The 21,809-nt window shown below is 39.4% G+C and overlaps 1 protein-coding gene and 1 pseudogene across 1 annotated transcript in view; one reads left to right on the forward strand and one right to left on the reverse strand.

Moving 5' to 3' along the window:
• AXDND1 (axonemal dynein light chain domain containing 1) overlaps positions 1-21,809 on the reverse strand; it is a 104,808-nt gene that overhangs the window by 63,021 nt on the left and 19,978 nt on the right. The window contains exons 10-11 of the mRNA XM_059412808.1: positions 4,734-4,874; positions 3,932-4,036 (exon numbers count right to left, since the gene is read on the reverse strand). Coding sequence (XP_059268791.1) covers positions 3,932-4,036; positions 4,734-4,874 — 246 coding nt within the window. The remainder of the gene's footprint in view (positions 1-3,931; positions 4,037-4,733; positions 4,875-21,809) is intronic.
• LOC132026299 (inosine triphosphate pyrophosphatase-like) lies at positions 7,012-16,459 on the forward strand (annotated as a pseudogene).

A 21,809-nucleotide genomic window follows, 5' to 3' on the forward strand; every position in this document is an offset into this window, starting at 1 on the left:
CCCCCCCCCCCCCCCCCCCCCCCCCGCACCTTGCAGACCCTCCCTAGCATGTGAGAACTCTGTCGAAACCTCCCATCCCTTCACCACCTCCCCCCAACCGTGGGGTATATAACATGCCCACCTTCACAACCCGGGGCAGCAGCTCTTCCTGCCCACGGGTCCTGTCCCCGTGCTTTAATAAACCACCATTTTGCACCAACGACGTCTTAAGAATTCTTTCTTTAGTCGTCGGCTCCGAACCTCCTCACCCCACCGAACCTGACTTAGGTTCTGGGACTTCATCAATCCCAGGGTCCTGGGATGGATCCCTGCATCAGGCTCCCTGCTCAGTAGGGAGCCTGCTTTTCCCTCTCCTTCTGCTGCTCTGCCTGTGTCTCTTGCTCTCTCTATCAAATAAATAAATAAAATCTTTTCTAAAAAGTTCTAACTTATTTTTATTAATTCATTCAATAAATATCTGTTTAGTGCCTACTACATGCCAGATACTATTCAAAACAAAACAAAGTTTAGTGAGAAGAGATAATCAACAAATCAACAAATAAAAAAGTAAAACATATTAAGCAATGATAGTACAATAGATAAAAAATCATCAGGGAAAGGGGACTGAGGGTACAAAATGTATTGTGGTTTTAAATGGAAGGGGATGAGTAAAGAAAGGTCCAAAGGAAGGAGGGAGGAAGCTACACACTGTGGAAAGGAAGAGGAAAGGAAAGAAAGGAAGAGAAAAAGGAAAGGAAGAGGATTCCAGGCCCCAAGGTGGGAGTCTGTCTGGTATATTCAAAGAGGAGCATACAAAGGCAGCAGGTCTAAAATAAAGTGGGAGAAGTCAGAGAAATACTGGTAGGATGAATCTTGTAAACCATTTTTAAAAAACATGGCCCTTTAAGATGGGGAGCTACTGCAGAATTTGGAGCAGAGAGATGACATTATTGGAGTCATATTTTAAAAGATCATACTGAAACCACATAGAACTGTAAAGACCGATGGAAATCAAGATGGATGTACTAATGCTTCAGCATTTGTTAGACTCTCTGAGTTGAACGAATATTTCTTGTCCTCGTTCTTGAAGCCCCCTCCCCCATTCACTTGTGCTTCTCTGGGATCCTCTGTTCCCGGAACTTAGTATGAATGTTGAAACCTAGTAACCAGACTCACAGCCGGCACAATCACCAGTCACAAGACAACCTTGAAGACGTGAGGAACGTGACTGGCGGCACATACCAGATTCCCAGCGAAACCACCCAGATCCTGTATTTTCCTATAAAACCCCTCAGCCTTTTCCCTGGGGCAGTCCGCAGTTTTGAAGGCATTAGCCTGCTCTGGCCTCCTTTGCCTGGCAACGTAATAAAACTATTGTAAGGGCATATTTAGCCAGAGCAGCTCCACCTTGGTTGAACAGCCATTTTGTTGTTTATGCAGTAAAACCCACACTGACCCTGCCCCACCCCCCACCCCATGGGAACTTACTTAAAAAGCAAGTCCGGGAAACCAGTAAAATATGATCAACCAGTCCCTGATAACAGAGCCCAAATACAAGGGCGGGTCAGATCAGGTGGAGATAACAGCCCGAATGCAGGGAGGAGTTGGGCCAGGTGGAGACATCCAAACAGTGGGGCGTGCATACGGTCTCCCTAGCTACCAAGGAGCGTGGGCCCCGCCTGTTGGGCGCCTTTTGGGCCAATTCTGACCAAGGTGATAGGCTAGTTCAAATAGCTACTATGGGGACGCCTGGGTGGCTCAGTTGGTTAAGCAGCTGCCTTTGGCTCAGGTCATGTTAAGCAGCTGCCTTTGGCTCAGGTCATGATCCCAGCGTCCTGGGATCGAGTCCCACATCGTGCTCCTTGCTCAGCAGGGAGCCTGCTTCTCCCTCTGCCTCTGCCTGCCATTCTGTCTGCCTGTGCTCACTCTCCCCCACTCTCTCTGATAAATAAATAAAATCTTTAAAAAAAAAAAAGAATAGTTTTCTACTAAGACCAGAAGGGTGAATCATCTACAGAAAACAGCAGTATAATCAGTACATGAAAAAAGATCAAGGTACCCTTCTCATTCTAGTAAGGAATAAAACAGAATAAAAGCTAAGAATATATCTCTGAATTTAGATTTTGTATACATTTGTGGTTTTCTTGACATTAAAAAAAAAAAAAGACAGTTACTCTTTGACACATCGTTTTAAAAAGCAGACTATGCTGAATTAAAAGGATCCTAAAACAAGATATAATGTGTGGCCCTATATTGGACACTCATTTGGACAACCCAATGTAAAATGTATTTTAGGAATAACTGGGAAATTTTGAATATGACCTGGGTAACTTGGAAAATGAACTTAACTCAAATAGGTAGACTGTTGACTAAAAAAAAAAAAAAAGCTGTATAACGGTATATACAGTACAATTTAAAAACAACGCATGTAGGGGCGCCTGGGTGGCTCAGTGGGTTGGGCCGCTGCCTTCGGCTCAGGTCATGATCTCAGGGTCCTGGGATCGAGTCCCGCGTCGGGGGGGGCTCTCTGCTCGGCAGGGAGCCTGCTTCCTTCCCTTCCTCTCTCTCTGCCTGCCTCTCTGCCTACTTGTGATCTCTCGCTGTCAAATAAATAAATAAAATCTTTAAAAAAAAAAAAAACAACGCATGTATGCACACATACATAGGAAAAAAAGGATATGCACTAAAGCATGTACAGCAGTAATCTATGGGTGGTGAAACTGATATTTTTAATTCATTTTTGCTTATTTGTATTTTTTACTACAAGGCACATAAAATCCTTCTATGATAGCATAATATTATTTTTAATCAATAAAATAAGAAAAATTAAAAATCAGATATATCATTTGATAATAGATCCAAGAGATTCACAGTAATCAGAACTCTAACTGAACACGAAATAGAGTAAATGTCAGCAAACTACAGTCTGTGGGTTTAAACACAATCTGCCACTTTGCGTTTTGTATAGAATACAAGCTAAGAATTTTAGATTTTTAGTTTTTATATTTTAAATGGTTAAAAAAGCAATAGGATAACAGTATTTGGAGACACATGTAAAGGTTTGTACCTTCACATTTCAGTGTCAGTAAATAAAGTTTTATTGGAACACAGCCATGTGCTGGTATCGCCCTTGCCTGCTTTTACAATGTAGTAGCACACATTACGAAGGCAGAGTTGATTGAGTAGTTGCTTCAGAAACCGTATTTCACCATCTGACCCTTCACAGGTAAAGTTTGCTAACCTCTAAAATAGGATAAAAACATTAGGATCATAGTAGATCTATTAAAATCTTAAAAAGAACTAGACTCACACTAATTAGGAAAACACAAACAAAAACCAGATACCTTTTCGTACCCTTCGGACTGATAAAAGATATGGACAAAGGGGAAATCTCATGCACTGATGAGAGGATATACTTGTTTGACTAGAGCATTTGGCAATATCCCAGCAAGACAAGGCCATGCAGAGCCTATGACCCAGTAATTCCACTTCTAGGGATAAACCCCTGGAAAATTCACACAAGAAGACACTAATGAGATGTGTATTAAACAGTGCCTGAGGAATTAATAAATATATTGATTAAAAGATCCTTGTAGGGGTGCCTGGGTGGCTCAGTGGGTTAAGCCGCTGCCTTCGGCTCAGGTCATGATCTCAGGGTCCTGGGATGGAGTCCCGCATCGGGCTCTCTGCTCATCAGGGAGCCTGCTTCCTCCTCTCTCTCTCTCTGCCTGCTTCTCTGCCTACTTGTGATGTCTCTCTGTCAAATAAATAAAATAAAAAATCTTAAAAAAAAAAAAAAATTAAATAAATAAATAAATAAGATCCTTGTATATATATTAACTCTTCCAGGCACTGTTGTAATAAAAAAGTTCAAATGTTTCTATAAAATTTTGTTTCTTCAAGTAAGGTGTGAAGCATGTATGACATAAGGGCTAACATCTTGTTAACTCACCTGGCATTCTTTTCAGCATCTAAAAGAGCTTGCGCCAAATCCTTGTGTGCCTTCTCTGCTTCCTTTGTTAATTTCATATCATGTGCACGAACCAGACACAACTCCCTGAAATAGAGTGAAGAAATTTTATGTCCATAGTTGAAGAGTTCCAGAAAGTTTCTACCCAGGAAATCCGATTTATACTCAGGAATCTTCTCAGTTATGTGTATCTCTCTTCCTAGTTTTTACACCTTGTAAACCAAATCAAGAAATCTCATGTCCATTTAGATGGAATTATGTCAGGTTTGCCAGTGGAATCCGGTTAGCTGGAAAGGACTGAAAGATTATGTGAAAGATCTTCTCAAATTGGAAGAAGGCAGATGCTAATAGGCAAGGCCACCAGGCTCCTCTATCCTACCTTCTGACATGCCTATCTTACCCTCTTCATTCTTGCTACCAATTATCTTGACACAGGTTACATTAGCACTAACCTTGACTGCTATGTAACGCTTATCCTCTTTTGGATTTAATCCTTAACATCTGTAATCATGGCACTGTTCTGTAAACATGATTAAGATCAACATCTCAATTCTGCAGAAAAAACAGGAATCATCTCCCTATTAAACATACATAGAGCCCTAGTTTTGTGTTAACCTGTGTAACCCAGGTCTCTACTTCTACATCTAGTCCTTTCCATTCTCTTCCTAAACCCCCAAAAGAAAAAAAAGAGTCCTCTATTTTAACCATTCTACTCTTCTTTTTATTCTCTTCAGAGACACGGTTTTGACTAGTGTCTTGTGTTTAAGATAATCACAGATTTTACCTGGTCAGTTCTTCAATAACATTCTTAAAATTGTACAGCTCTTCTAGAATGCGCTGGTCCATCATTCGCTGAGTTACCAAGTCTTTGTAGAACTCAATCATCTGTCTGGCAATTTGGTCAAGCATTTGTACATACCGCTCTCTGCATGAGAAAGAAAACAAGGTATCATTCAAAAAAAGGAAAAAAGGGAAAAAGAGCCAGAAAATATATGAAAGAAAAAGTAATGTTAGGGAAAGAAATAGTAGATACTCATAAAAGATATGCAAGAACAACAAAATAGGAAAAGAAAGGGATCTAACATGTATATTCCTGCCATGCTTACACAAGCGAATAAACTGTGGAAGATTTTAAGCAGAGTCAATCATTTGGAATGTGATGTCTGAGATGTAAAGCAAGAGGAGAAATCCTTTTACATCTCCTTCTAAATTATAGACTCTATGAGGATAGAAACCATGTCTTATATATTTATATGGAATGGGATTTGTTTTTAAAGATTTCATTTATTTATTTGACAGAGAGATCACAAGCAGGCAGAGAGATAGGCAGAGAGAGAGGAGGGGAAGCAGGCTCCCTGCTGAGCAGAGAGCCCAATGCGGGACTCGACCATAGAACCCTGGGATCATGACCTGAGCCGAAGGCAGTGGCTTAACCCACTGAGCCACCCAAGCGCCCCTAGAACGGGATTTTTTATAAATAGTTGAGTTAATGAGTAAAACCACTTTCCCCAAGTTGTTTAAGTGTCAAAAGACACCAACTGTTCAAAAAATGAATAAAGACCCTAAATCCAAAGAAGCCATTTCTTTCAGTTTCAAATAAAACTAAATATTTGGAAGTGATTACAAATGAAAAATTACAAATACCATTCTAAGCAGCCTTTCTTCATATTAAAAGTGATCTAGGTGTTATATCCTAAACCTGAGACTGGCAATTTATAGTATTTTTGAATTGGAATGGCCATTTAGTTTAATATCTCACCCATAACAGAAAGAATTATCCAGGCTTTGCTCAAACACCTAGAGTCACAGAGAGTTTATCAGTTTGATATGCAGTTCATATACTGGAAATATCGATTTTAAACACACCTTCTTTAGGACTTCCCCTCCTGGCAATACAAGGACAACATAATCTGAAGGGTCTTCTTATTACACTACAACTAGATCCATGACAGAGCATACTTTCAGAAGCATTACTGGGCTTGCAGAAAAAGAACAGATGTCTCCAGGGGCAACGAACAAAAACTATAAACAAGATACAATAAACTAAGAATGGACTGGGAAATGGTAATCTGTGTTCACTAGGCAAACCCAGGGTCATGTTGCCCCAGTGAAAATAACAACATTGGGGAGAAAGGGTAAGATGGCAGAGTAGGAAGATGCTGAACTCACATCGTCCCATGGACATACCAAGGCTGCTACTACATACAGTGCAACTTATTCTGCGAAAGACCAGAAGACGAGCAGAACAGTACTTCCAACAGTACTTCCACTTTATATAACGATATAAATAAAAACCTACATGAAAAAGGGTAGGAGGGGCAGAGAGAGAATCAAGAACTAAATCCCTGGTGTGGAGACCCACAAGCAGGGATATCACAGGTGTGGAGGTCCCTGCACAACCTGCCCACCCTGGCAGCTGTGTCTTCCAAAGTGACTACTGTTGTATCACACCCAGCAGGTAGCCTCAGCCAGGAAAGACATGCCTCCAAAGTGAGTCCTACCCCAAGGAGAGAAGGAGCCAGCCCCACCCACTGCCATGCCTACAACTATCCTGCAGAACCTCACAGCTGGCCATGCCACGAGCCTGCCCCACCTACCTACAGTGCACCCACAGCAGTTATGGCCCAATCAAGAAGGTTCACACAGTTCACAGAGGGGTCATCCCTGGAGCACCTAGTTCTGAAGACCAGCGAGGATTGTGTTACTGGGTCCCACAAGATGCCTTCTACATAAGGTCACTCATTTGAGACCAGGAGACAGAGCTGACCTACTTAATACATACAAACAAATACAGACTTAAACAAAACAGAGAGAAGAACATGTTCCAAACAAAACAATAAGACAAAACCGCAGAAAAAGAACTAAATGAAACAGAGATAAGCAACCTACCTGATAATGAGTTCAAAGTAATGGTCATTGATGCTTGGGAGAAGAATGGATGAACTCATTACAAATTTTAACAAAGACAGAGAATTTAAAATTTTTTTTTAAAAATGAAGCTGAAGAATAACTGAAAAGAAAAATACACTAAAGGGAATCCAAAGCAGAAAAGAGGATGCAGAATGGCTCAGAAATCTAAAGACGAGGTAGTGAAAATCATCTGAGGTGAACAGCAAAAAGAAAAAAGAATTTAAAAAATGAGGACAGGTTAATAGACCACTAGGCAACATCAAAAGCACTAACATTCACATTATAGGGGTCTCAGAAGGAGGAGAGAGAAAGGGACAAAAAACTGATTTGAATAAATAATAACTCAAAACTTCCGTAATCTGAGTGCCGCTTCCAGTCGCTTCCAGTAGGCGACGGCGACGAGAGAAGAATTAGGCACAAACAAGTCAGCTGCAAAAGACTGGGAGCAGGGGACAACAGTCCAAAAGGACTACTGCCACGAGCAACTCTAGAGTCTCACTTTTATTGGATAGAAAACAATAGCCAACAGAAGGATTGGTGAAGGTCACACGTTAGTCACCTCTTGCCGGCCAGCAAGGAGGAGGATCAAGTTTCTAGTTAACCAAGCACATTCAAAGGACTCCTCTAACCAACAACGAGCAGTTCTGGGAAGAGAAAGGAGCGATCACAAAAAAGGGAAGCAGGCGGTTTTCGTTCCACCCTGAGCTGACCAGTCGTTCCCGGGTGCTCGGCTTCCCTGAAGCAGGCGGCGTTCTGCCCTGGGCGGGCCAGGCGTTCCCGGCTGCCCAGCTTCGGTGAAGGGGCGGCGTTCCGCCCTGAGCAAGCCGGGCATCCCCAGCTGCCCAGCTTCACGGTCCTACATCGTCCTTCTCCCCAAAGACCTGTTGTCAGTATCAGTGTTTCTTAAGGCCATATCTAAATGTGCTTGGCAACTAGTAAAATCCTCCAGGGGTTACAGTTAAGTAACAAGTTGTTCCGAGGGGCAGCAGCACTGAGGAAGGAAACAGACATCCAGATCCAGAAAACACAAAGAGCCCCAAAAAAGATGAACCCAAAGAGGTTTGTACCAATGCAAATAATTAAAATGCTAAAAACTAAAGAAAAAGAGAATATTAAAAATAGCAAGAGAAAAACAACTAGTTATGTACAAGAAAACACCCATAAGTGTAGCAGATGACTTTTCAGCAGGACCCTGCTAGCCAACAGGAGTGACTTGATATATTCAAAGTGCTGAAAGGAAAAAACTGACAACCAAGGATAGTCTACCTGGTAAGGTTATCAATCAGAACTGAAGGAGAGCTAAGAGACAAACAAAAATTAAAGGAATTCATCACCACTAATCCAGCCTTACAAGAAATTTTAAAGAGACTTCTTTAACCAAAAAAGGAAGGGCCACAAGTAGAAGTAAGAAAATTATGAAATAAAAAAAATGGTAAAAGCAAGCATATGCTAAAGGTAATATACCAATCACTTACAAAGTAGAATTAAGGTTAACAACAAAAGCAATAAATCAATTATATCTATAATAATTAATTAAGGTCTATATAAAATTAATTAAGGGATATATAAAATATAAAAATGTCAAACAGGATGTCAAATACATAAAGGGCTGCATGGGGAGTTTTAATTTAAACAACTGTCACCTGCCTCCTTAGCACAGTAGGAATCGCGTCAGTCTCATAAACAACTGTCAAGTTAAAGTAGACTATTAATAGGGCACCTGGGTGGTTAAGATGGTTAAGCATTTGCCTTCAGCTCAGGTCATGATCTCCTGGTCCTGGAGGTCAGAATCTCCTGGTCCCATGTCAGGATCCCGGCTCAGCAGGGAATCTATGGGGACTCTGCTTCTCCTTCTGCCTCTCCGCCCCTGCTCACACTCTCTTTCTCAAATGAATAAATAAAAATCTTTTAAAACAATAAATAAATAAAATAAAATAGACTGTTAAGGGGAACCTGAGGCTCACTTGGTTAAGTGTCAGACTCTTGATTTGGGCTCAGGTCAGGATCTCAGGGTTGTGAGATTGAGTCCTGTGTGAGCCTGCTTAAGATTCTCTCATGCTCTCTCTCTCTGTCCCTCCCCTGCTCACATGCACAGGCACATGCTCTCTCTTAAATAAATAAATAAATCAGACTATTAAATAAAAAGGTCTTTTTTAAAAATTTTTATTTAGTTATTTGACAGAGCAAGAGAGCACAAGCAGGGAGAGCAGCAGAGGGAGAGAGATCATGACCCTTAAACAAGTGAGCCACCCAGGTGCCCCTACAAAGGGTGTTATATATAAACCTCATGGTCATCACAGATCATGATCTCAGGGTCATGAGATTAGGCCCGATGTCAGGCTCTGCACTGGGCATGAGGCCTGCTTAAGATTCTCTCTCCCCCTCTCCCTTGCCTTTCTCTTGCTCAGGAGCACATGCATGTTCTCTCTCAAATAAATAAATAAATATTAAAAGTAAATAAATAAATAAATACCTGTTAAATACATAGGGTATTACAGATAAACCTCATGGTAACCACAAACCAAAAACCTCTAATAAATAGGGGTGCCTGGGTCGCTCAGTCATTAAGCATCTGCCTTCATCAGCTCAGGTCCTGATCCTAGGTTCTGGGATTGAGAACCACGTTGGGCTCCCTGCTCGGCAGGAAGTCTGCTTCTCTCTCTCCCACTCCCCCTGCTTGTTTTCCTGTTCTTGATGTCTCTCTCTCTCTGTCAAGTAAATAAATAAAATCTTTTAAAAAACAAAAAAACTATAATAAATACACAAGAAACCATAAAAAGAAAGGAATCCAAGCATAATACTAAAGAAAATCATCAAATTGCATGAGAAGAAAGGAACAGAGAAGAACTATAAAAAGAACCAGAGGGTGCCTGGCTGGGGGCTCAGTCAGTAAGCATGCAACTCTTGATCTCGGGGGTCTAAGTTTGAGCCTCATGTTAGGTGTAGAAATAAAATTAAAATCTTTGGGGCACCTGGATGGCTCAGTGGGTTAACCCTCTGCCTTCAGCTTCGGTCATGATCTCGGGGTCCTGCGATTGAGCCCCACATAGGGCTCTCTGCTTAGCGGGGAGCCTGCTTCCCTTCCTCTCTCTCTCTGCCTGCCTCTCTGTCTACTTGTGATCTCTCTGTCTGTGAAATGAACAAATAAAATCATAATAAATAAATAAATAAATAAAATCTTTGGGGGGGGGGGGAAAGAGAGCCACAAAATTGCAATAAATAGAAACTTACCAATAATTACTTTAAATGTAAATGAATTTATTTTGGTTCCAAACAAAATAAATAAATTCAATAAATAAATAATAAATTCAATAAAAATAGAAGACTCCTATATGCTGCCTACAAGAGGCCCACTTCAAATACAAAGACATATACAAAATGAAAGAGAAGGGACAGAAAAAGATATTCCATGCAAATGGAAGTGAAAAGAAGCTGTGGTAGTGATACTTATATCACACAAAATAGACTTTACAACAATGAACATAACAAGGGACAAAGAACAGCATTACATAATGATAAAGGGAACAATTCAACAAAATGATACAGCAATTTATTTCTCAAAAAATTCAACAACCTAGAAGTAGAAGCAGAAACATACAATCTTCCCAGACTCAAGCAGGAAGAAGTAGAAAATCTAAACAGATTAATTACTAGTAATTAAATTGAATCAATAAACAAAAAAAAATATTCTCAAAACCAACAGAAGTCAGGATCAGAGGTGAATTCTACCAAACATTTAAAGAAGAGTCAATATCTATTCTCAAACTATTTCAAAAAATGAAAATGGAAGAACTGTTTCAAATTCATTTGATAAGGACAGCATTACCCAGATAGCAAAACCAAAAACACCACAAAAGAAAAGAAAAGAAAATTAGAAGCCAATATCCTTAAGGAACACATATACAAAAATCCTCAGCAAAATATTAGCAAACTGAATTCAACAAAACCTTAAAAGGATCATCCACCACAATCAAGTGCGATTTATTCCAGGAATGCAAGGATGGGTCAATATCTACAAATCAGTGTGATACACCACATCAACAAAATGGAGGATAAAATGATATACAGTCATCTCACTAGATGCAGAAATATCATTTGGCAAGTTTAACATCCATTCACAATAAAATCTCTCAATAAAATGATATAGAGGAAATAAAACTCAATATAATAATGGCTATCTATGACAAACCCACAGCTAACATACTCAATGGTGAAAAGATGAAAGCTTTTCTCTAAGATCTGTAACAACACAAGTGTGTTTACTCTTACCACTTTTATTAAACATAGTACAAGAAGTCCTAGCCATAGCAATCAGACAAGAAACAAAAACAAAGGCACCCAAATTAGTAAGGAAGAACTAAAACTGTCACTATTTGCAGATGACATAATACTAAATATAGAAAACCCTAAAGATTCCACCAAAAACTATTAGAATAAATGAACTCAGCCAATTTGCAGGATATAAAATTAATATACAGAAATGAGTTGTATTTTTATATACTAATAAACGAGCAGAAAGAGAAATTAAGAAAACAATCCTATTTACAATTGCTCCAAAATAACAAAATACCTAGGAATAAATTTTACCAAGGAGGTAGAAGACCTATATTATAAAAATAGTATGATACTGATGAAAAAAATTAAAAGTAACACAAATAGAAAGATATACCCTGCTCATGGATTGGAAGAATTAATATCATTAAAATATCCATTTTGCCCAAAGCAATCTACAGATTCAATGAAATCTCTATCAAAATATTAACAACGGGGAGGCCTTGGGTGGCTCAGTCAGTTAAGCGTCTGCCTTCATCTTGGGTCATAATCCTGAGGTCCTGGGATCAAGCCCCATGTTGGTAGGGGGTTTCCCAATCAGCAGGGAGTCTTATTCTCCCTCCCCCTCTGCCCTGCTTATGCGCTTGCTCTCACTCTCTCTCTCTCTCAAATAAATAAAGAAAATCTTTTAAAAAATACTAATAATATCTTTCACAGAATTAGAACAAATAATCCTAAATTCCTACGGAACCGCAAAAGACCCTGAATAGCCAAAGCAATCTTGAGAAAGGAGAATAAAGCTGAAGGTATCACACTCCCAGATTTCCAATTATTCTGCAGTGCATTAGTAATCACAACCATGTGGTAGTAGCACAAAAACAGACACATAGATCAAAGGAATAAATCAGAGAACCCAGAAATAAACCGACATTTATATAGTCAATTAATCTATGACAAAGGAGGCAAGAATACACAATGGGGAAAAGACAGTCTCTTTGATAAGTAGTATTGAGAAAACTGGGCAAACATAGCAAAGGAATGAAAGCAGAACACTTTCTTATACCATATACAAAAATTAACTCAAAACTGATTAAAGACTTAAATGTGAGCCCTAAAATCATAAAACTCCTGGGTGGCTCAGTGGGTTAAACCTCTGCCTTCGGCTTAGGTCATGATCCCAGGGTTTTGGGATCAAGCCCTACATTGGGCTCTCTGCTCAGTGGGGAGCCTGCTTCCTCCTCTCTCTCTGCCTTGCCTCTCTGTCTACTTGTGATCTCTCTCTCTCTCTGTCAAATAAATAAAATCTTTAAAAAAAAAAAAAACCTTCCTAAAAAATAAAAAATAAGCCATAATCTCTCTAACATCAGTCTTAGCAGTATCTTTTTGGATTTATCTCTTCAGAAAAGAGCAACAAAAACAAAAATAAACAAGTGGGACTATACCAAAATAAAAAGTTTTTGCACAGTGAAGGAAATCATCAATGAAATGAAAGGCAATCTACTAAATGGGAGATATTTGCATATGATACACGCAATAAGGAGCTAATATCCAAAAGGCATATATAAACCATACAACTTAACACTAATGAAACAATCTGATTTAAAAATGGGCAGAAGGGGCACCTGGTTGGCTCATTCAGTTAAGCATCTGCCTTTGGCTCGGGTCATGATCTCAGTGTTCTAGCGTCGAGCCCCGTATCAGGCTCCCTGCTCTTGGGAAGCCTGTTTCTCTCTGTCCTCCCCACTCATGTGCTCTCCTCATATAAACAAATAAATAAATCAAAATTAAGAAACAAAGAAATTGGCAGAAGACATGAATAGACCCTTTTTAAAAGACACATACAGATGTACAAAAAGCACATGAAAATATGTTCAACATCACTAAACCATAAGGAAAATGTACATCAAAATCACAATAAGACATCACCTCACACCTGTCAGAATGGCTAGAATCAAAAAGACCCATAATAACAAGTGCTGGTGAGGATGTGGAGAAAAAGGAACCCTCAAGCATTGCTGGTGCAGTACTTTGAAAGTAATATGGGAATTCCTCAAAAAATTAGAAATAAAAATACCATATGATCTAGTAATTCCACTTCTGAATACTCACCTGAAGAACATGAAAATAGTAATTTGAAAATATATATGCACTCCTATATTTATTGTAGCATTATTTTTAAAAACTAAAACATAGAAGCAACCTAAGTATTGAAAGATGAATGGTAAGAGATAAAGAAATGGTGGTAAAAAAATTTAATTAACTAATTAATTAATTAAAATAAAAAAGAAATGGTGGTGTGTGTATAAAATAATACTATTCAGTCATTAAAAAAGGAAGTCCTACTATTCATGATATGAATGGACCTAAAGGGTATTATGCCAGGTGGCATATGTCAGGCAGAGAAAGACAAACATCATTTGATTTCATTTATATGTGGAATCTAAAAAACAAAACAAAGAAAACAGAAACAGACTCATAAATACAGAGAACAAACTGGTGGTTGCCAAAGGGGAAGGTGTAAAGGACTGGGCAAAACAGTTGAAGGGGACTAAGAGGTACAGACTCCCAGTTATGAAATAAATAAGTCATGAGGATGTAAAGTGCAGCACAGGAAATATAGTCAAAAATATTACATTAACTTTATGGTGACTTATCATGGAGAATATCTCATAATATATACATAGTTTCAAACCACTATGTCGTACACCTAACACTAATATAATATTGTAGTCAACTATACTTCAATTAAAAATAAATAATTTTTTTTAAAATACCAACATTGAGGGGTACCTGGGTGGCTTAGTCAGTTAAGCTGCCTTTGGCTCAGGTCATGATCCCACGGTCCTGGGATCAAGCCCTATTTCCAGGCTCCCTGTTCAGAAGGAAGTGTGCTTCTCCCTCTCCTTTTGCCTCTCATACCCTACTTGTGCTCTCTCTCAAATAAATAAATAAAATCTTTAAAAAAATTAAAAATATTTAATTATTTTCAGAGAGAAAGAGAGAGAGCACAATCAGGGGGAAGGGCAGAGGCAGAGGGAGAAGCAGGCTCCCTGCTGAGCAAGGAGCCTGATGTGGGACTCAATCCCAGGACCCTGGGATCATGATCTGAGCCTAAGGCAGACGCTTAACTGACTGAGCCAGCCAGGTGCCTAATAAATAAAATCTTAAAAAAAAAAAAAATACCAACACTTTGTTCAAGACTAAGCCTTGGACCAGCTTCAAGGTAGAAGACCTGAGTGTTGGATCACTATATGAAGCGAGGATTCCAGAAGGAAGAAAATGGAAATCCTCTCTTCAAGAAGCATGGTTTACAACCTGAGGATTTCATGATTAAGATTAGCCAAATGTTACCTATAAAAGCAAATACTGCAAAATACTCATTTAAATAAATCATCACAAACGAAGACTCAGAAGAAACAACAGTCATTTTAGTCACTAGTAGTTTTCATATATTAGAAGTATGAGATTTAAAATATAAAACTATGCAGAAAATGTTTGAGAAATGAAAGACTGAATCTATAAATAAGCAATAAAAACATATTAACTATGATGAGAAAGATATGGAAACAACCAATAGAAACCTCTTAGATGAGAAGTATAATTACTGAATTGTAAAACTCAAAAGATGGGTTTTGGAATAGATGCACCTGAAGTGGTTTATTATTGTCTTCGGAAAAACTACCTAGAATGCAGCACAGAGACAAGGAGATGGAAATGAGGAAAGAGATATTAAGAGACAAAAAGCATAGGATGAAAGCATCCGATATAAATCTAATCAGAGTTCCAGAAAAAGAAAACGGAGAAAATTGAAAACAGATATTTATCAAAGAGATCACCATTGATAATCTTGCAAAACTCATTAAGGATGTTAATCTATAATAGGATTGTGGAATATAAATAGGTATAGGGGAAAAAAAAAGAAAAGAAATCCAGAGAAACTAAACGTACTCTCCTGCATGAAATAACAACCACCAAAAAAAGACAAAGTATATGGAACAATTTTCAAGACATGTGTGACTGAAAAATTTTCAAGACCCTGCACCTAAGACACTGAAAGAAAGTAATTATTGACTAGAGGTAAATAAAGTAAGCCCTATGATTATTCCATCTTTGGGACTTGAAAGGCCAAAGCACAAGGACAAAGAACCCAGGAGAAACCCAGTAGATTCTGGGTTATGGAGACAGAGCTAAGAGTCTAAGGAGAAAAAGAGGACAGGGTACCAGAGGGAAAAGAGCTGTATAGGAAGATCCTCTGGTGGTCTGCTGAGAGTCCTTCTCAAGTATTCAGCTAAGTAATGATCAGAGGATCAATGTGAAGAAACTGTCTGAAGCCAGGGAAGGAGCCAGCTGAAAGGATCAATAACTAAGAGCATCCAGGATTCACAGGTGGCTCGAAATAGTGCTGGTTCCAACTAGTCAGACTGGAAAAACTTACGATTCATGGGTCACTGGATACAGTACAAAGAAGAGTCTGCCTAAGTATTCAGAAATAATTAGTTTTAAATTAAGCACTGTTCTGGTCCCGTCTAAAGGCCCAAAAGGATCAAATTATTTTCAAGTAGTTCATCATCACTTCATCATGTTTCAGATCAAAGTTCAATATTTTTAGAAATAGAAAAATACACAGTACACAGCATCCAATAAAACTAAAACTCACAATGCCTGCCATGCAGTCATATTTATTAGTCATGCAAAAAAGTCAGAAAACACATTTATGAAAAGAAAAAAACTGACTCAGAACTGTCATAAATGTTAGAATTAATAGACACAGATATTAAAAGCTGGAGGAGGTCATTCAGATTCTAGGAAATAGTTTCCATGATCTTGGGTGGCACAGAAAATTGACCTGCCAGAGTTCCAGAGAGAGCCTGAGGAGATTTGTGTACAGAAGTGTCAGGAAACAGCTCACCAGGTACAGGAGCTTGTACTGGTGGAGGACACCTAGCTGCTTCAATTCCTTTGGGAGCCCCCTGGCCCCTACATAAAGTGGTTTCTGGAGAAGTTAAAGCCTGAAGGTCTCTGCCAGCTCCTGCTGGGTTTGAGGACAGACTTGCCTGTGTGCTCTACACATTTGTGCTCAGCACCAAGGACCCCAGCAAGCCAGTGCCCCTATTCAGGGACCAGATCGTGGTGCTCCAAGGCCTCCAGAACTTTGGCTGAGACCCCTGCTTTCAGCCTGATGGATACAAGCAGACATATGCAAAGATGCCCAGAGCTGAGAAGAATGCCGCCTTCCATCACTTCCAGGCCCTGCCTGAGCTACAAAAACACTTTTGCAGCTTGACTTTTCTGGTGGACATTGATGGCTGGGGATCTGAGGAAGACTAGCCTGAAACCTCCCCCATCAATCAGCAGTCCTCCAAGTATTGCCTTCAGGGTTCCCACTTCCTAAGAGTGTTGAGACAGCCTCACCAGCCCTGTTTGGAGGAGCAGTTGGCTCTGCTTGGAGAAACTTTGGGTAGGGACATCATTATCATGTCTTTGAGGATTCAACGGTCCCTCCCACAACTTCCTGACCCGGAATCCTGAAAGGACCTTGGATGTTAAACTGGCGAGGGCACGATTGAGGGTTTGGGAAGAACCACACAAACACCCCAGATGTTTTTAAATTGCAGCAAATAAAAATACTGAAAGCACTTGCTTCCAATATAAAATGAATATATCAGCTTTGGGGGAAAAAACTATAACTATATTCTCTGTATTTGCATTGTTAAGTAGAGACATGGAAGATATTTTTGAAAAGACCCAAACAGAGCTTTTTGAGATGAAAACTACAATGTCTGAGTTGAACATCATTGGGTAGAGTAGATTAGAAAAGGAGATTAGATAGGGTAGAAGAAAAGATTAGTAAACTTGATGATAGAGCAATAGAAACTATCCAAAATGAAAAGAAAAATATTTTTTAAATATGAAAAAATGTTCAAAGCATCAGTGATGCCTGGGACTATCTCATTATTCGTGGCCTAATGTATGAGTAAATGGACTTCCCTGAAAAGGGAGGAGGGAAGAAAAAATACTTGGAAGAAAAACTAGCCAAAAAACTCCTATATTTGATGAAAAACATAAACCCACAAATCCAAAAAGCTCAATGAACACCAAGCACAAGAAATATGAAGAAAATTACACCAAGGTGTATCATAATCAAATTGCTCAAAAGCAATGATATGACACTCACAACTCAGTGAATTCTACAAAATAATGGTCAGAAAACATTTCAGCAGTTAAAATTGTGGTGTGAGTAAAGCAACCAGTCTGAAAAGACTACCTGCTGTGTGATCCCAACTAGATCACATTCTGGAAAAGGAAAAAGTATAGAGACTGCAGAATGATCAGTAGTTGCTGCGGGTTTGAAGGAATGGGAATGGAGGAGGGATGAACAGGTGATAGGTGGGGGGGGGGGGGGGGGTTCAGGGTCGTGGAACTGTTCTGTAATGGTGGTGATACTGCATGAAATCGACACTGACTAATTAGCGTGCTTCCCACATATGGTATATTTCACCAAGAAAGCCTGAAAAAACTGGGGATATTTAGCCTGAATAAGGGAATGCATAACAGGGAAAACAAAAATGGCTATTTTCAAGGGGCGCCTGGGTGGCTCAGTGGGTTAAGGCCTCTGCCTTCAGCTTAGGTCGTGGTCCCAGGGTTCTGGGATCGAGCCCCGCATCGGGCTCTCTGCTCGACGGGGAGCCTGCTTCCTCCTCTCTCTCTCTGCCTATCTCCTCTGCCTACTTGTAATCTGTCTGTCAAATAAATAAATAAAAATCTTTTTAAAAAATTGCTATTTTCAAATATTTAAAGAGCTATAAGGTAAAAGGAAGAACCAAGTTATTCTGAGTATTTTCACAGTACAAAATGAGGGTGAGTGGGTAAATTTATAGGAAAGCAGATTACATTTATATAAAGTAGCTGTTAAATTTTTTTAGTAGGAGAAATTTGATACACAAAGGAATATGTGCAAATGAAGAATCACAGTGCTGAAATGACTGTGAACACTATAATTTTTTATTGATATAATTTATATGTCATAACATTCACCCTTTAAAGTATATAATACTGTTTAGTATATTCAAAAAGTTGTGCAACTATCAGCACTAATTCCAGAGTATTTTCTCATCACCCCACCCCTGCCAAAATCCTTTATGGTACCTATTAGCAATCACTCTTCCTTTCTCTTTCTCCCAGTCTCTGGCAACTTCTAATCTACTTTCTGTCTGGATGTACCTGTTCTGGACATTTCATATAAATGGAATCTTACAATATTGTGACCTTTCGTGACTAGCTTCTTTCACTTAGTATGTTTTCAGAGCTCATCCTTGTTATATCATGTATCAATACTTCATTCCTTTTTATGATTGAAAAATATGCAAAATATGCATTTGTCTGTACCCATAGAATACAACACAAAAAAATAAACCATAATGTAACCTATGGACTTAAGTTAACCATAGGATATCAGAGTATATCATAGCATGCCACATTAATAACAGATGTTAATAATGAAAGAAACTGTATATGGAGAAGGGGGGATAAGTGGAAATTCCTTATTATCTGTTCAATTCTGTAAATTTAAAACTATTCTTAAAAGAACCTTTTATCTTTTAAAGAAAGCCAGGGACATCTGGGTGGCTCAGTCAGTTGAGCAACTGACTCTTGATTTCAGGTCAGCTTGTGATCTCAGGGTCCTGGGATCAAGCCCTGCATCTGGCTCCTTGCTCAGCGGGAAGCAGGTTGACCCTCTCCCTCTGCCCCTTCCCCCACTTAGGCATGGGCTCTCTCTCTCTCTAAAATAAACAAATCTTTAAAAATAAATAAATAAATAAATGCCAGATGAGCACTTTTTTTTTTAAGATTTTATTTATTTATTTGACAGACAGAGATCACAAGCAGGCGGAGAGGCAGGCAGAGGGAGAGAGAGAGAGGAGGAAGCAGGCTCCTCGATGAGCAGAGAGCCTAATGCAGGGCTCGATCCCAGAACCCTGGAATCATGACCTGGGCCGCAGGCAGAGGTTTTAACCCACTGAGTCACCCAGGTGCCCCACGGGCACATTTTTTAAAAAAATGAGTAAGTTAAAAAAATTTTTTTAAATGAATAGGTAGGGGCACCTGGGTGGCTCAGTGGGTTAAGCCTCTGCCTCCAGCTCTGGTCATGATCTCAGGGTCCTGGAATCGAGCCCCACATCAGTACCATCTACTCAGCTGGAGACTGCTTCCCCGTCTCTCTCTGCCTCTCTGCCTACTTGTGATCTCTGTCTGTCAAATAAATAAACAAAATCTTAAAAAAAAAAAAAAAAAAAAAAAAAGAAGAAGAAGAAGAAGAAGAAAACGTTACTAAGAAAATCATAAGGAAGAAAAAATACATTTATAGTACCGGACTACAAAAAATCTGTTCTACGTCAACCTGTGAAATTCAAACCCATGTTGTAAACCCATGTATAAATGCTACATGATCCCATTGATATGAAGTTCCTAAATAGGTAAACTAATCTAAGGGGAGAAGAGGTCAAAACTCCTGGAGAAGGGGGTAGGCATTTACTGGGAAAGAGCATTAGGGAACTTTGTGGGGGAATGGTAAGCCTCCACATCTTAAGAGTTTGTGTTTGTCAAAAGTCAATAAAGGCAGACAAGATTTGTGTTTCTCGATACATGTAAATTTTACTCAAAATGGAAAAAAGGCAAATAAAAAACTCTGTCTGGTTAATGATATACATGACAAAGTGTTTAGGGGGAATACACTGAGGTCAGCAATTTACTTTGAAATACATGAAATGGATGGATGGATAGAAGGATGGATGGATGGATAGACAAGTGATAAAGCAGAGTAAAATGTTAATGACAGATCTAGATAGTAGGTATTTGTGCGTACACATTAAAATTATTTCCATTTGGGGGCATGCAGGTGGCTCAATCGGTTAAGTGATTTCAGCTCAGTCGAGCCCTGTGTTGGGCTCCTTGCTCAGCACAGAATCTGCTTGAGGATTCTCTCCTTCTCCCTCTGTCCCTCCCCCTGCTCACACTCTTTCTCTGTCGCTCTCTAAAAGTAATAATATTTTTTAAGATCATAAAATAAACAAAATAAAATAAAATTCTTTCCCTTTTTATAGATATTTGGAAATTCCCATAATAAAATATTGTAAAAAAATAAAAATAACAACAACTGAAAAAACGTCAGGTGCCTGCTACAACCAAAGATATTTATAGTGTCAACCAAGAAGATTGCAACAACATCCCTATTTCTTTGTAATGTGAGAATCTTGTTCAGCTCATATTCAACCTGGCAGTTATTCTTCCTCCTATAATAAACATTATTATGGGGACGCCTGGGTGGCTCAGTTGGTTGGACGACTGCCTTCGGCTCAGGTCATGATCCCAGAGTCCTGGGATCGAGTCCCACATCAGGCTCCCAGCTTCATGCAGAGTCTGCTTCTCCCTCTGACCTTCTCCTTGCTCATGCTCTCTCTCACTGTCTCTCTCTCAAATAAATAAATAAAATCTTTTAAAAAAAACAAAAACAAATAAACAAAAAAACATTACTATGAAACTCTGTTGCATATGAAAACTTTTTCTTCTGAGCTCCTGGGTGGCTGAGTTGATTAAATGTCTGCCTTTGGCTCAGGTCATGATCCCAGGGTCCTGGGATTGAGTGCTGCATCAGGCTCCTTGCTCAGGGGGGAGGTTGCTTCTCCTGCTGCCTGCTACTCCCCCTTCTTGTACTCTCTCTCTCTCTGTTTGGCAAATAAATAAATAAAACCTTATAAAAAATAAAAAAAGAAGAAGCAAACAAACAAAACTTCCTTCTGCTGTAACAGGCCTCAGAGGCAGTTGCATGAAAAGCAGAGACACACACAAGCAGATCAGAAAGCACTCAATGAGACCAGAGGCAGAAAACTATGGTAACAGGCAAATGGAGAGAGGAAGTCAGAGGCTGATGTCAAATGGAGAGAGGAAGTCAGAGGCTGATGTCAAGTATTTCCAAGGCATGAATGGTATTACCATCTTCTGGGGACTTCTATTGGATCCTCACAATGATCTCGTGAAGCAGAGAAAACACTTCAAGATACCAAGCTCAGGACAACCGTAGTCTTCCCCATTGAAGGTGGGCCCTACCCCTTCAAAAGATCTCCTACCACAACAAAATGCTGACCACTAGATTATTCTGAACTACCGTGTTTCACCATTCCACAAACACATAGTGAATGTTTGCATATTCAGCCTAAAACCTCATGGCTTATTCTCACCTACCTTGTATTCTTTTTTTTAAAAAAAGAATATTCCACATTCATGTATACTTTCTATTTACTTATGTATGTATATATTTACTTACTTAAAATAAGCTCAACGCCCAAAGTGGGACTTGAACTCACCACCCTGAGATCAAGAATCACATGCTCTACTGACTGAGCAAGCCAGGCTTTACATTTTTAATTCCCAACTTTACCCTATTCTAAGTCCTTAGCTTAGGACTGCCGGTCTCTTTCTGTCTAGACTTTTGGGATTGGACCTGACCTTATTTTGGCCCCTAAAGGCTAACTCCTGAAATCAGCTAGAAGAGTCCCACTCATTTCTATGCCTCATAAGGGGAAAGTCTGGATCTGCCATTAGTCATTGAGCTCCTTTGCTATGCTTCCTCACCTGTCCCTCCCAGCTCTGTTCTTGGATTGACAACTCAGACTTCAGTTGT

The sequence above is a fragment of the Mustela nigripes genome, chromosome 10 (assembly GCF_022355385.1).
Source record: "Mustela nigripes isolate SB6536 chromosome 10, MUSNIG.SB6536, whole genome shotgun sequence".
Lineage (NCBI taxonomy): Eukaryota > Metazoa > Chordata > Mammalia > Carnivora > Mustelidae > Mustela > Mustela nigripes.